Source organism: Gallus gallus, chromosome 1 (assembly GCF_016699485.2).
Source record: "Gallus gallus isolate bGalGal1 chromosome 1, bGalGal1.mat.broiler.GRCg7b, whole genome shotgun sequence".
In the NCBI taxonomy this organism is placed as follows: Eukaryota; Metazoa; Chordata; class Aves; order Galliformes; family Phasianidae; genus Gallus; species Gallus gallus.
Window position 1 is genome coordinate 47,722,149 of NC_052532.1, and position 15,665 is coordinate 47,737,813.

At 43.3% G+C, this 15,665-nt stretch overlaps 1 protein-coding gene across 1 annotated transcript in view; it reads left to right on the plus strand.

The window, feature by feature from the left end:
* UTP20 (UTP20, small subunit processome component) overlaps positions 1-15,665 on the plus strand; it is a 59,850-nt gene that overhangs the window by 32,168 nt on the left and 12,017 nt on the right. The window contains exons 31-49 of the mRNA XM_004937659.5: positions 567-711; positions 1,163-1,250; positions 2,304-2,447; positions 3,115-3,165; positions 3,258-3,410; positions 4,172-4,327; positions 5,382-5,522; positions 5,940-6,077; positions 7,312-7,451; positions 7,961-8,040; positions 8,880-9,184; positions 9,648-9,787; positions 10,255-10,411; positions 11,239-11,337; positions 11,992-12,159; positions 12,608-12,774; positions 13,447-13,588; positions 13,867-13,983; positions 14,779-14,949. Coding sequence (XP_004937716.2) covers positions 567-711; positions 1,163-1,250; positions 2,304-2,447; positions 3,115-3,165; positions 3,258-3,410; positions 4,172-4,327; positions 5,382-5,522; positions 5,940-6,077; positions 7,312-7,451; positions 7,961-8,040; positions 8,880-9,184; positions 9,648-9,787; positions 10,255-10,411; positions 11,239-11,337; positions 11,992-12,159; positions 12,608-12,774; positions 13,447-13,588; positions 13,867-13,983; positions 14,779-14,949 — 2,702 coding nt within the window. The remainder of the gene's footprint in view (positions 1-566; positions 712-1,162; positions 1,251-2,303; positions 2,448-3,114; positions 3,166-3,257; positions 3,411-4,171; positions 4,328-5,381; positions 5,523-5,939; positions 6,078-7,311; positions 7,452-7,960; positions 8,041-8,879; positions 9,185-9,647; positions 9,788-10,254; positions 10,412-11,238; positions 11,338-11,991; positions 12,160-12,607; positions 12,775-13,446; positions 13,589-13,866; positions 13,984-14,778; positions 14,950-15,665) is intronic.

Sequence of the window (15,665 nt, forward strand, 5' to 3'; positions counted from 1 at the left end):
TCACCAATGGTTCTTGCTAAACCATGTCTCTCAACACAACATCCAAACGTTCTTTGAACACCTCCAGGCTCGGTGACTCCACTACCTCTCTGGGCAGCCCATTCCAGTGCCTGACCACCCTTTCAGAGAAGTAGTATTTCCTAATGCCCAGCCTGAACCTTCCCTGATGCAGCTTGAAGCCATTAATGATGAGACTGTCTTTGACCTGAGTGAGAATACAGGGAAGGAGACTTCAGGGAAAAGTCATTGTACAGATTTGTCTTGGCTTGCTGAAAAAATGTTAACACCTGCTTATGTCATGACAAGTGAGATCCACGTTTGAATGTGGATAAGGAGGAATTCCTTATGAAGTGCCTACACTTAGTAGGGCTGTAATGCAAGTGCCAGTGCACGTTCCTAGCAGCATGTTCATAATTCCCACTGATTTTTCTTTCACGGATGAAACCTCCTTTGCTTGCATTTCCTCGGTTGTTTGTGTGGGCCTGAATCTTCTTTCTGTTATACGGAGCTTGCTTTGTTGCTTGCAGAACAGATTTGAGTGTTGCTGACTGCTGTATCCCTTACAGAGACCCTCAGCCTAGGTTGTCGCTTGGTCCTGCCTCATGTTCCTGCCATACTTCAGTACTTCAGCAAAACAATGTTAAATGTGGAGAAAATGAAAAAGAAGAAGTACAGAGCTCAAGTCAGCAAAGAGCTGAGTATACTTTCCAAGTAAGTGATTCTTTACAGCTCACAACAGTTGAAGGGTTACGGGGGGGGGGGAGAAAGAAAGAGTCTTTTCTTAATAGGCTGAAAACTAGAAACGTTGTCTGAAACTGTTTAAATTTAGAGTGTTTGAAAATACCTGTGTCTGTCATTGACCTTGGGAGCTGCTGATGACCAACTGGAAGTGTTCAGAAATTGACTCTAGCTGTTTCTATTTGCTGGTTAATCAAATCAATACTTCTTGAGGTAGGAAAAGGTACAGATAGGACTGTAGTCATGTGGAACCAAATACTTGGGCTGATATCATGGAATTGTTGGAGAAGTCTATTAGCCTGCGTGCAGGTGGATGGGCTGACAAAATCCTGTGATACAGCACTGGTGCTGACTGAATCCTTCTTTGCTTTATACTGGTAACTGGGTTGAAATAAACAGTAAATTACATTGTTTTATCATGCAGGATCAGCAAATTTATACAAGAAAAAAGTCAGAATTCAGTGCTTGTGAGTCTCCTCCTCCCTTTCCTTCACCAGAGTAACATTGAGCAAGTAAGTAGAAATAAGTTATCCCCCCTAATTAAAAATGCAGTTTCCTTTCTGTGAAGTAGATTTATTTAAGATGCATTTAAAGCTTATTAGTTATGTGCCATTTCTCACGATTAGCCTGAAATCAAGTCTTCATATGTTTGTAGTCCACTCAGCAGTCTGTTACTGTGTGTTGATGGGTACAGAGCCACTGGATGCTTTGCAGGAATGCCAGTGCCACAGCTGACTTTTGCCTTTTTTCCTGGGAAAGGTTTACAGAAGTGTTTGTACAGTCTTTCCTTCCTTTGCTGCAGTAGTCAGTTCACCCAATTCCTTGCCGTGTTTTAAATAAAAGCTCTCTTCAGCTTGTGCTTCATACATCACGAATCACAAGTTACAGAATTTGGACTGAATGTGAGTGTATGTGAATGTAGTACATGCTGTGCACTTGAGCTTTCATTGGTCTGTTGGAAGATGAAAAGCAAATGTTGTACAGTACTATTAACCCACCCCCATATTTCCTGATGGCCTGCATCCTTGGATCATGGTATGGGTCTTGTTTTTTCTTCAGTGAGACACAGTTGCTCAAAAAGAGGTTTCAGGGTTTCAGAAAGAACTGCTAGGCCGCAGCCTGTAACTCCCGCTGTGCAGATGGTCATATTGTTGTTCACAGTTTATTTCTTTAAGTTTGTGAATCTTCAGTGAACTGCGTGTAATTTCCTTTCAGCGAGGTCATACAGGTAGGTGGTACTGTTCATGATCATTTCATGGATTGGAGAAAGATGACTTTGTAAAGTTCCATTGGTTTTCGGACCATCGAGTAATCACAGGAAAGACCCAAGAAAGAAGTTAGCATTATGACAGCACTCTCCTGTAACTCTGTGCTTGTGCCTAATTGAAAGATTGCAAGTGCTTCTAAAGTGCGGTGGTTGCAATGAATGTCCTCCCAATTTTTTGTTCAAATTCAGTATCTGTGATCTGAATAAAATACAGCAAAGTTCACTCTGTGTTTTGAAATGTTTCCCAATTAATCTCATGAGGTTTCAGTAGTTACTGATGGCAATGTATCTCTTTCAGGATGCAGAGATTGACATTCTGGAGACAGTGCAGAACTTGCTGAGGCATTGCTCAAACCCTGCAAGCTTTCTCAAACCTCTGGCAAAGCTGTTTTCTGTCATTCAGAACAAACTGTCTCGACAGAAGTTGTGCTTGGTATTTCAGGTACTGTGTTTTTACATGTCTTTCTGTGCTTTTCTCTCATTGTTTTAACAGATCAAGAACAAAATAAATGCATTTATCTTTGTCGTACATGAGCTTAAGAACCTTTTTAATCTCCATCATCTGTTAAGTGGAAGTGAACTAAGAGTTCCGTATATAGTAGACATCAGTGTACTGCAAGAAGACTGGTAAAACTTGTTTGCAGCCTTCTTGGTGTGAGCATCTCAAAGGTTCTGTCATGGAAGAGAAGCCAAATCACACTGCATCGATAATGAATCCTTTGTCTTTATGAAATAAGAATGGCTTTTAGCAGCTTGTAGTTGATTTTCTTCTTATTCTTCTCTCAGGTGAATAGCAGTCAGGCTGTTTTGTACTTTTTGAAGTGACTTACGTATCCATTTTTTGGTGTTTTTCAGTAGGAAAACCCAGGATATCCTCCGTGTAAATATTTAGAAACTTAGGAAGTTAAAAGATCCTTAGTCTGACTTAGAGAAGAAATACACTGAGGGCAAAATGGCTCTTATTAAGCTTATAAAAGGACTGATATTGTAATTTTTTTTAAAATTATTATTATTATTTTTTTAAATCTCAGATGGTTACAGTTGGAAGTAAGTCTGGAGTCCTCCAGTTACAACAGTTTTAAACTATTTTCCTTTATGTTTCTTTTTAGACTTTATCTGATTTGGACAGTGACTTGAAATACATTACAGATGTTGTTAAGGTATGTCCAGCTTCTTTGCTCACTTTTTTCCCCCAACATTGTGCTGTCGTGTCTCTAGCCTTTTTCATGAATGACTTCTTGCTCTCTTTTAGTTGAATGCCTTTGATCAACGGCATCTTGATGATATCAACTTTGATGTACGCCTGTCAGCGTTCCAGTCAATCACCGCCCACATCAAAGAAATGCAAACAGTGGATATCAACTTCCTCATCCCTGTTATGCACAACTGCTTCTATACCATCCAGGTGGGCTATATGTTCCTTCTCTTGCTTTGTGTGTCACGTTTGCCACGCAAAAATTAATTCCATTGACTGTTGTTTTGTTTTCTGACACTGCAAAGCATTCAGAGAGCAGATGGATTCTTCTCACAAACACCTGTTTTTAAGTTTCCTCCGCTCGCCTTTTCCTCTTTGTGTCCTGAAGATACAAGGAAAGGTTTCTTTTATGATAAGGATAGTGAGGCACTGACACAGGTTGCCCAGAGAAGTGCTGGCTGCCCTGTCCCTGGGGTCATCTAAGGTCAGGCTGGAGGGGTTCTGAGCACCCTGATCAGCTATAGTGTCCCTGTTCATTGCAGGGGAGTTGGACCAGGTAACCTTTCAGGGTCCCTTCCAACTCAAACAATTCTATGATTCTGTGTTTCTATGAAATGCACTGCAGCAAGAAGAATAAACCAAGTGCCATTATACCTGTCTACCAGTGAGCCCTGGAACTCTCTGGTCAGTTTTTTCTTTACAGAAGGCATATTGCAATCTTGATAGGCTGCTATTCTTTTTGTTGCAGTGTGTTCTGGCTGTGTAGGCTTGCTGCTGAGTCAAAGGATTTTTTGTCTGTTTGAAAAAGTGGGCATACGTTAAAGAGTAGAACTTCTATGGGAGTTGGTAGAATTACTGGATGATTATAGACTTTGTTGTGCTATGTACGGTGTTACTATTCACTCTAGTCTTTTGAGTAGAAAAAATTGTTGTATCCAGACTCACATGATACAATTCCTTCATCCACTCAGCTGGGAGATATGGCTCTTAGTGACAACGCAAGCCTTTGCCTCACCAGTTTTATCCACCGCCTGGCAGAAATCGACCACACAGAAGAGGACTACAAGGAGCTAATCCAGCACACTCTTCTGGAGTCTCTGAGAAGGGGGCTGAAGAGTAAGACTGAGGTAAGGCACTGCTATCTGATGACCTATATCCGGGTGTCTTGGGACAGCAGGGCATCCGAGAATTTTAGAGATGAGTCCTTTGAGTTTCTTCTTGAAATTATATTGTATTGGGTTTATGTGGCAAGGCCCTGGTAATAGGAAGGCTACAGGGGCAGCCTGTGTGAGCAGAGCCCAGCAGGTGCCCCAGGTCAGATCAGAGCCAGCTCCAGCTCCAGAAGGGACCTGCTGCTGGCCATGGGGACTCGTGCTGGAGCACTGTGCTCCTGAAGGATGGGTCCCTGTGGTGTGGACCCATGTTGGAGCAGTGCTTAAAGAACTGCTGTCTGTGGGAAGCCCACACGGGAACAGTTCTGGAAAGATGTCATCGTGTGGGAGAGATCCCACATGGAGCAGGGGCAGAGAGTGAAGGGGTGACAGGGACTAATGATTAAGGACTGACCACAGTCTCCATTCCCTGTTACACTACACTGCTTGATGAGGGAGAAGGTCGGAGAGGATGAAGGGGGGAAAGGAGATTTTCGTTTGCTTTTAATTTCTTCATAATTTGCTATAGGCAATTATATTTATCTCCTTACATTGGGCCTATTTTGCCCATGAAAGCAATTGGTAAGCAATCTCGTTGTCCTCATCTCAACCCGTGACCCCATTTTCATTGTATTTTCTCCCCCTCTTCCTTTGAGGTGGGTGGGGCGAGTGAGTGAGTGGTTGTGGTGAAGTTTAGCTGCCCCTCAGAGTGAACCCACCACTGAAGTTGCAGATACGTGCTGTAATCAAACTTAACCTTCACTTGAGATCATAATAAAATCTAAAAAATTATAGAACCCCATTGTTGTGTGGGGTTTTTTCTTTCTATTTAGCTTTTCTGAGTTGTAGCTCATTCTTTGGAGCAGAAGCTTTAATGTATGTGCAGTCTAAACTACAGGTGTATTTGGTGTTACCAAATAATGTGACCTGTTGGCATCAAACACACAAGTGGCAGCATAGTTGTTCTGAGGAGCATGGAGCTACCTTTCTTTCTAAGGGGTGCTTAACCTTCATGTCTTATTCTTTACAGAGCATCCAGCAAGACTACACGTCTTTGCTTTCCTGCCTCATTCAGACGTTCCCAGCAAATCCTGAATTCCGGGATTTGGTCCAGCTGACCAACTGCCATGATCCTGACATGGACTTCTTTGAGAACATGAAACACATGCAGGTAAAAGGCAACGCACATTCCTTAATGCCCCTTACCAAAGCAGAAGTATTTTACTGTGGAGTAATGTTCTCCAAATCACTTATGCCGTGTCTTTAAGGAAGAATTGAACCAGTATCATTAGATGTCATGTGAAAAAAGAAGAAGAGGTATGGACATGGAGTATGTCTGATACCCAAAGATGGCACGTTCTTGTGCTTGTTAATTCACAGTGAAGTATCTCATTGAGATATAATATTTATTGGGGCGAAAGTCTAGTGAAAGCCCAGATAAAAATCCTACCCTTGGAGATGACTGTACTGTGTTTATGTCATTACCTCAGATTGAGCCACCTGCACGACTGCTGCTGGATGTGTGTGCTCCCTTGTGCTAGTGTGACTCAAGGGCCACCTCATTCACTCTCCCTTTTGTTTGGCTCAGATCCACAGGAGGGCACGAGCTCTGAGGAGACTGGCTAAGCAGCTGACCGAGAAGAAACTTGTGCTGTCTTCTAAATCCCTGCAGAACTACATCATGCCTTATGCTACTACTGCCATTTTTAGTGAAAAAATGCTGAAGGTAGACTTGTAAATTGTATCCATCAGTTTTTGTATTTTTGCCTTGCTTGTATTGCTCTCCTTAAAAGACCAGCTGCTTTAAAAGGCTGATGGGTTTATGGAGTGAGTGTTCCCCTTTCACAGGAGAGTGCTGTGCTTCTTTCAGTGACAGAAAGAGGGTTTGGAGGATGCAGATGCAATCTGGATCCAATTCTTTACCTGCTAAACCTGTCCTATTTCTCCAAACTAAGGCTCTAACCCTGTATGGCTTGGGCTTTCAGTTCAGGTTTTGTTGTTGTTTGGGTTGTGTTTTGTTTTTGTTTTTTTAACTTGGGTTTATATCAGTTTACATTTTTTGTAATCCATTTGGTTTTTCCCCCTCTCCCTCCATACTACTCTCTTCATGTTCAGTTGTGAGATTGGGCAGTAGAAAGGGTGTGTGTGAGACATGGGCTGTACACAGTAGCTGAGTTGGTAATAAATAACGTTTTCACTGGGACTGTAAGGGGGGCTGAAAGAACTGATTTCAGAGGTTCTCAGCCAGCAGCAGCTTTGTAAATAATGTTTGAAGAGCAGCATTCACTTAGTCGCTTTCCATACCTTTTATTTAAAGCGTGAGATGAAATTACTTGTAACATCAGTGTAGACAGACGCAGTTGTACAGCTGTACAGTTCCTTGCACGCTATCAGGAGAACAGCAGAGCTGCTTATGTCAGACCAAGCAGGTGTCATTTGGGTAATTCACTTCCTTTCAGAAACATTCTTCTGAATTGTGCCTGAATTATTGCTCAGGCACATGAGCCAGCACCTGCAGTCATACAGTCTGTGCCCATTGACAGGGTGAATGTTGCTGCCCTTTGACCAACAAGAGGGAAAATATATTGACAGAAAATACATCGACTGAAACCTTGAAGAAACAAACCCGTTTTCTTTTACATTAGCAGTAGGTTAGCGATGTGTGATGTTATTATGTATTGTGACTGCTTTCAGTTCCTCACAGAAGTGGGCCCATAGATTTAGTTATGTGAGATAAGATAAACTACAGAAATGTTTGGAGGAAGTGGGTCTGGAGATCTGCTTGGTGAGCTGTGTTGTTGTATTTGTTTAACCTGGTAACTGAGAGGAGATCTAATAAAGCGGAATACCAAACATCCTCAACAGACAGGAGTTACTTCTGGCTTCTGTTACTTTGAGTAAAGTATGCTTTAGATGGCATGAATAAATACTAAGTGTCTTAATTTCTGTTCTTTGGGCAGCATGAAAACATGGTAACAGCCTCTGTTGAAGTTGTTGGAGCCATCTGCCGGCATCTCTCGTGGTCAGCATATTTGTACCACTTAAAGCATTTCATCCATGTCCTGCAGACGGGGCAGATCAGCCCCAAGTTGGGAGTCAGGTGGGTACCATAAGTGATGCTGCTCTAGCTTCAAAGACGAAGGCAAAAATCAGTGCCTTAAGGAGCATCGCGTGGATTTTAAACTCTTCACTAGCATGAGAGATTTCTCACTTATGCGAATGGAAGTGGGCATGGCTTTGCAGTTCTGTGTAAGTGAGCTAAGAAGGATGAATAGGTCATTGCTTTCACTTGCTGTGTCTCACTGTGTGCAAGAGAGCATTAGATTTTCTGCTCTTGTTTGTCTTTCCCAGCTCCTGGGATGCCTCTGCAACTCCAGTACCACTGTCAGTGAGGTTTCACACTGAGCTAGGTGACAGAATCCATCTAGATGAAAAGCAACCCGTTTTTGTTTTCTGATCTGTTATTTTAGGAGAAACCTTGTTAAGCTACACTGCCACTCAGTCTGAAATACTTTTAAAGCAGTTTTAAGATTTTATGTTGTGTGGGTTCTATGCAGCCCCTCCTTTTTGTGCAGAGAGCATATCTCTGTTTGTGTGTTTCTTTTTCAGCTTGTTAGAGACGGTGCTGGAAGCCTTTCACTTTGACCATGAAACACTTGAAAAACAGCTTGTGACCATTGAGAACCAAGGTGAGCTGTCTGCCCCTGATGATAGAGACGCTCCCTCTAATTGCTCAATATGCAGCTGATTGATGCATTTTTACTTTGGAGGTTGGCTACTCATGGCTTTTTAAAATGTACATGTTGAAAAACCAGTTTTAATTTACCTTCTCAGGAGCTGTACAGAATGTCTTCCTGTGTTCTGACACAGTGAATAGAGGTTGGGGGACTCACCTCCACATTACCTCTCCATCCCAGGCTTCCATGAAACAGTCCAGCTCAGACTGGGATTATGTTAATCCGGGAGGTTCTCCATGGTCTATACCCAACTGCAGTGCTGCTACATTTTATCTTGTCCTTGGTTCCTATCACTCTTATCCTTAGCCTGAGTAGAGTGCTTTGTGCCCTGGCCCTCTTCCCCTGAGGTGTCATGAGGAAAAATTATGTGTTTTGTCTTGTCCCACCATTATGCTCATTTATGCTGTGGCCTTTGGGATATTCTGAGGAGGAAGAAATATATCTCACAGATGTGCTTGTCAGTACTTCTTGCCTTGTGAAACTACCAAATGTAAATGAATGGCAGTTCACTGAGGTTCAAGGGCATTGAGCTTTGTTAAACTGTCTACGGAGTTCAGCTGAAGAACAACTTAGTCTTTGCTTTAAGCCAAGCCCTGAGGGGTGATTATCAGAAATCAGCATGCCAGAACTTCTCTGCCCAGTAGAGCAGCTCTGATGTTTATTGATTGTTTACTGTTACTGATGGAAGGTAGGAGTTCTGTCCAGATCAAAGCCATCCCAAGAGTCTGTTTCAAGGGCTCCAGTTACGTTGTCTTCAGTATTTACCTGTGATTTTAATAATTACTCTACAGAAGCTGCTGCCATGGATCTTGAGCCAGAGGTGGAAGGTGAAGAAGGCATGGAGCTGGAACAGAGTGAAGCGGAAGAGGAAGTGGTTGAGGAAGACAAGAGGGAGAATATCCGTGAAGAAACAGCAGAACCTGAGCTGGTTCTGCCTGAAAAGGCAGCTGAGACACCTGAAAACACTGAGCAAGTAGCAAAACCAGTTTCCTTCTTACCCCGAAATAAAGAAGAGCTGGAGTGTCTGATCAAACACATTCAAGATACAGTTATAGTCAACATTTTGCCTAAATTGCACCGGTGCATTGTTGCAAAGGTGAGAAGCTGGCATTGGAAAGGATGTTTGCTGACCTATGCTGCTACTGTGAGGGTTGGGGTGGTACTGGAAAGAGCCCTGCTGAAGTGTAGTGCATTAAAAAAAAATGGACACAAGTGGAGAGAAACCACCTGAAATCAGAGAAGAGACTTATCCCATTTGATGTGCCATCAGGAGAGCTGACAGACCCTCTGGTCAGTGTAGGTGTGAAGCAATTCACTTAGTGCAGCCTCTTGAAAATTTCTCAGCCACTTATTAGCACCCAGCTTTCCTTATAGAAAATGCAGGGATTCATCTTGCCCATCCTTTAGCTGCCTAGGTTTGTCATGTAGTCAGGATTGGAAATCAACTTGCAGTATTGGCCTCTTCTTGGGTTTTACTGAGAAAAAACATTACTTTTTTTGAACTGTTCGTTACACTTCTTTATATTTACTTGCACTGTGTCTTGCTCTGTCTTAAAAAGGTTAAAAGAGATGAAGAACACAAGCTTGTGAAATCCAGTGTTGTGAATGATGACGAGGTAGTCCGTGTGCCTTTAGCTTTTGCAATGGTCAGGGTGATGCAGTGTCTTCCCCAAGAAGTGATGGAAGCCAACCTGCCAAGGTAGGTCCTGGAGAAGCTCTTTGAATACCACTCATTTTTTTGGGAATCAGAACAGGTATCTTTACTAAACTGTGGTTATACACATGGCTAAATACTGGAGGGACGTCCTGACAGGCCGTAAGAAGTTCTTTTTATTTGGAAGTGCATTTTCTTAGTTATGTTCCCCCTTGCATTGGAGTTCTGCAGAGCTAAGTTTGAAAAGGACTTGGTAAATCCTTAAATAAGAGCAGAGCTGTGAAGCAGACTGCAAAGGTAGGAGTGGCAGAGCTGAAGAAAGAGTAGCATACAGAAAGGACAAAATCTGTTAAGTTTTTTGAAGGACAGTAGATCTGTGTGTGACTGTAAAGCCCTTCCTAGAGGTTGACTTTGAGCTTATAAAAACATCCTTGAAAGCCACCTCCTTGCCTAGTAGTGTAATTAGTTCTACTGTGCTTAGGGGCTGAACTAAGTTGTCTGTCTGCTTCCAGCATCCTCCTGAAGGTCTGCTCATTTCTGAGGAACAGATTTCAGGAAATCCGGGATGTTGCTCGTAATACCCTCACTAAAATCATGGAAGTGTTGGGAGTGCAATACCTTCTGTACGTTTTAAAAGAGATGCAATCAACCCTCATCCATGGGTACCAGGTAATGCTGAAATTCTTTGTCTTCTATTCTTAGTAAATTTTTGGGGTTTTTTTTTTTGGAGGGTTTGTGTGTGTGTTAGAAGAATCCAAAGGGAAATTGCTACTGAAGTTGTTTTGCACTGGGAGAGCAGATGGGTATCGTAGAACTAAGTACTACTGCTATGCCTACATTAGTCTTTGATATTTCAAGTAGTATATAAACGTATGTTGACTGAGGGTCTGTACCCAAAGGACTTGCAGTCTAAGCAGGAAAGAAGAGAAGATCTCCATTTTCTCAGTGAAGAGTTGAGGTATGGAGTTGAAGAATGAATTTCTGGTTCCAGTAGAATTACTGGGAATCTTTGCAGTAAGTTCATTAGGGCCAAGCGTTGTCTGAAGTGAATTGCCAATGAGACTATGTAGACGATATGTAGTGATATTAATTGAACTCTTGCTGCTTAGTTACAGAGCCAAGATCCTAGCTCTCAACTCATCTTTCCTCTTCACACAGTGGTTTGTGGCAAGATAATTCTGATATGAATTACCACAGTGGAAAAGTGAGAGCTTCTACTGACTATAACAGTGAAAGCACTGATTAGGACAGCCTAAAATAGTCCTGAAAGCATTGGGGAAAGAGAGAATTCCAACCCTTTGCCAGTGTGTGGAGGGATGGAGGTCCTTTTCCTGCAGCCTGTATGAGGATTCCTATCCTCCCAGTATTCTTTCCTGTAGCAAGAGCTCAAGTGTGTTGTGTGAGTTGTGATGTCTTTGTATAGGAGTCTAGCTATCCAATTATACAGGAAGTCCACGCAGGGGATTGGAAACTTGATCTGTTCTCTTCTTCTCTAGCTCCATGTGCTGACTTTCACTGTGAACCTGCTACTGAAGGGTCTTACTACCAGGCTGAGTGCTGGTGATTTGGACCCCTGCTTAGACATCCTGATTGAGGTAAAAGTTATTAAAGATTGAAGGAAGTAGCATCATGAAATGCTTGGGGGAGAATCTAAGAGGAGGAGAAGGTTGTGTGTAGGTTGCCTCAGACTTGATGGCAAACAGGGCTGGTTGTGCTTTTACTTCAAGGGGAAGAGACTTTTCTACTGAGGCATCAGCATGCCTCTGGTAGAAGAGCAGAGTGCTTCTGGGGCTGTTTCTTGAGCCCTGCATCTTGGGAGGGGGGTGATTCAAGATTAAGACACTTAACTGTGTTTCTCTGTGGCCTAAATGGCTGAGCAAAAGATGACAGATATCTATTCAGTAGAGTTATTCCTCCCACTTGCACTTTTCTGTTGTATTTTAAGAAGTTCCTCTCTGCCCGCTGCTTCAGCCTCTTGAAGTGCTTCTGAACGGTCAGCTTGATCTGACTGGAATCCCACTATTTCTATCAAAACACCACAGAGGGTTGTGAAAACAGCTTCCCCCATCTGGTGTGTTCAGACTGGGATGTCTTATGTTAACAAAGGAAAGGTGGGCATGATTTGTGGGGAACCTGAGGAACTGAGTTTTCTGCAGCTGGGGAAAAATAATGTGGTTCTGCTGTTAATGGAAGAATCTTGCTCTGTTCTTCTGTTCCTCTCCTTGATTTCTTTGGGCTGCTTTCCAAAGATTTTCAACCAAGAGCTGTTCGGGGATGTAGCTGAAGAGAAGGAAGTAAAGGGAATTGTCTCCAAGGTCATGGAAGCACGCAAGAACAAGAGTTACGATTCCTATGAAATTCTTGGAAAATACATAGGAAAGGGCCAGGTGACTAAACTTATTCTGCCACTGAAAGAGGTAAGAAAAGGCAGCCAGAGCCTTGCTTTACTCTGAGTACTCTCAATTCTTTGTGATCTGAAGAAACTCTAGAGCCTGCGGATGGCTACCTACGTAATCCCACTATGGCTCCCTGTTTTCTTTTGGGAGGCAGCACATCACCAAAATGTATGAAGTCTCTGTACATGTGCAGTAATTGCCTTTACAGAGATGCAGTTTTTTGAGTGGGTGCAAGCTCATGCAGAAATGGACCCCATTTACTCAAGAGCTCTGGATTGTCTTGGTGGTGACAGGTGAACTGGTTGGAGTCTGGGGAGAGTCAGAAAAGGAGGGATGGTGGAGCAGAGTTGAGGTGATGGGAGAGCTGGGGGCTTTAGACAGGTCATGTTGAAGGAATTGTTCTGGCTTTTCCTACGACTTCTGATGTCAGATCACTGCCCTCCTGATTCTCATGGTGATGCCTTTGCAGATCCTGGAGACCACCACAAGCTTGAAGATAGTCCGGAAGGTGCACGAGGCGCTGCGTCACATCATGGCAGGTCTGATCTTCAACTCGGACATGAATGCCGAATCTCTCCTCCTCCTCAGCCATGGTCTCATCAGTGAAAACTTGCCTCTGCTCACAGAGAAGGCCAAGTGAGTTCCAAGAGGTTACCCAGCTGCTCTGTTATCACTTGGGAGGTTTGCTTGCAGCTCTCAAACCAAATGGATGAGGGTTTCCTTCCATTTATATGCCCTTGCTTTTTGCTATAAGCAAATAATTTGGGCAGCCAGAGGGGGAGGGGAAAGCTTGGAAATGAAAGTTATCCCTTCCTGCACTAATGGGAATCTACTCTTGCAAGTGCTCTTGAGTAGTGCTCTTTCACCATCTGGTTTCAGTTAAGGTACAGGTGATGATGGTAAGGAGGGAGCTACAAACTAGTGTATAAGAGGTGACTGGGGTCCTGGATCTGACAGTTGTTTGCAGTTTTTAAAAGCTATCAGAAATTTCAGTAAATCATCAGTAAGCCATGCAGTAGGTGGGTTTGCTTGAAGGAACTACCAATGTTCTGTCTGTTCACTGAGAGGAAAAACTGGAAGTGTTACACAAATCAGTGTGCATTTATAATCACTTTAACAGTGACATTGTTCAAGTCTGAGTGTCCCATCTCTGCTGTTGCTCTCAAATTCAGTTTATTTCATTGTGTTCACAGGCCTGTTTTTATGTGCTATGTGGCTTTGAGCACACTCCAGCTCTCTCCACAGCAAACTTGATGTGGAGAGGGCTGCAGTCTGAATTTTCACCTTTGCCATATGCCTTCTTTTCAGAACAAAAGCAGCCCCTCCTCCAGATCCTCGGCTGCAACCAGAGAGCTGCCTGCTGCTCCAGCCCACACCCACGAGAGGGGGACAGAAAGCCCCTGTCAGCAGAAGGACCAACACGTATATCTTGGTTGAATCAGGACTTCGGGTAAGGATCTCCTCAGAGAGAAAGAGAAAGCTGTGAAACCAGTATTTTTGTTAAGAGTATCCAAAAGGTATTCTGAATACGTATTGTTAACAGTATAACCATTTGCCTTAACTTTGTTTTGCATGTGGTAACTCCAATGATGCCTCTTCGAGAGCTCAGCCTGTTGCAGATATTTTAATAGGCATGAATTCTACTATAACCCAAACCAACGTGGGAGTTTACTTGAACTTGAGTTCCAGTCTAACTTTGAGATGAATGTCTCTTGTTTTCTGTGCTAGCTGCTACACATGAGCCTGAAGAGATCCAAAGTAAATTCTTCTGACGAACATGTTTTGGAAATGTTAGACCCCTTTGTTCAGCTACTCATAGACTGCCTGAAATCCATGGATGTCAAGGTACGGTTCTGCGATGGAGCCCATCTCTTCAGCTAGAAAGGGTCCTGCCCGCAAATGTCATCTTGCTGTAGATATGCAAAAGCAAAGAGGGGCATTCTGTTTTCAAGCCTAATTTCATAGGTGTGCAGTTAAGTTGTCTGAGAACAAAGCTGTCCCAAGAGTGAGGGGAGATTGTGGCTGATGGAGGACTGAATGTTCTGCTTCTATTACTGCTAGTTCAAATACGGGCAAGTTCTCCAGGAGCACGTTCATACAAGGACTTCACAGGCCATCTGTGAGGAGGTTCCTGAGATCCTGCAGCTGCACAGAACAGCTGTGTTTTCTTTTGATCCAGCTCTTGATATCTTTGTGCCCAGCACCGCAGCCTCCCTGGGTTTGAGAGAGCCTAGGAGGGAAACTATTAAACCCCAAGTTTCCCAGGCATGGGAGATGTGCCTCAGACAGCGTGTGAGATACTTCTAGCAGGGCTTTCAGGTGACGTGTTTTTTTTGGCAGAGCAGCTTCTGTGCCTTGAAGGCACTTCTGCTTCAGAAGGAGTTCCTGCCCTCTGCTGAATCAACACTGTGTTCATGTCTTTACCTCCTAAAATCCAAGTTGGAGAATTGGAGAGTGGCAGATAGTGTTCTTAGAACTAAGAAACCCTTTGTATGGCATATGAATGGTTTGAAAGATGTTGATGTTAGCTAATTCCTTTTTACTACAGTTGCAAACAGCCTGAAAACATTTGTAGCAGAGTGAGAAGTGTTCTTTCGGTACCATTGTACCCACATGCTGATTTCTGGCTCTTTCTTACAGGTGATAACTGGTGCTCTGCAGTCCTTAGTATGGATTCTAAAGTTCCCTTTGCCTTCGATCAATACAAATCTGGAGTCGCTAATCAAGCAGCTGTTCCTCTTGCTGAAAGAATTTGCCAAGACAGGAGTAGCCAAAGGCCAGAATTTCCACTTGGTTGTGAACTGTTTCAAAGTAAGTCAGAGTGAGGTCTGCTCACCTGTCCTTTAGAATTAATTCTGTAGAACAAGACTTCTTCCGCTGCACATCCCTCCTGTAGCTGGTCCTGGGGAGTTAGTCTGGAGACCACAAGGCAGTGGGAAATGGGGTCTTGCCCGGAGTCTTTCCGCAGTGCAGACTTAGAGAAAGTTATCCTTTGGAGCTGCGCACAGCTTGGAGCTGAGGGGTGGTGTTTTACAGAAGGAGATTTGCCTTCTTTCTTTCCTTTGATAGTAACTTATTACCACCCTGTGAGAGGCATCAGTTTTGAGCTTGAGGAGCCAGCTCTTACCATGATTCATTGGAATAAACTCTCACAGAAGTAAGGCCATTGTAGGAGGGCAATTAATTGTAGTAGGATCTGCTGTTACTGTGTGCACCATCTTTCTTTATGTGTTTTCTCAGTGCATTGCTGAGTTAATTACAGCTTTCAAATCTTAAGGGGTAGTGAGAGCCCCAGTGCCAGAAGGATTTTGTCCTCTTCCAGTCTGTGTTGCTGCACTGTGGCTCATGTCAGTGAGCGTCCCCACTCGTTTCAAGGACTGCATTTGTGTATTTGCTTGTATTCAGTTTTCATCTCAAATTTGCCAGCTGAAAGCAGAGCAAACAGCACTGGAAACAGTTTTAGCTGCACATTTAAGAGCAGCAGTTTGTCCTGTCAGACCCAAGTGCTATAAACAGTCAGGTTTTGG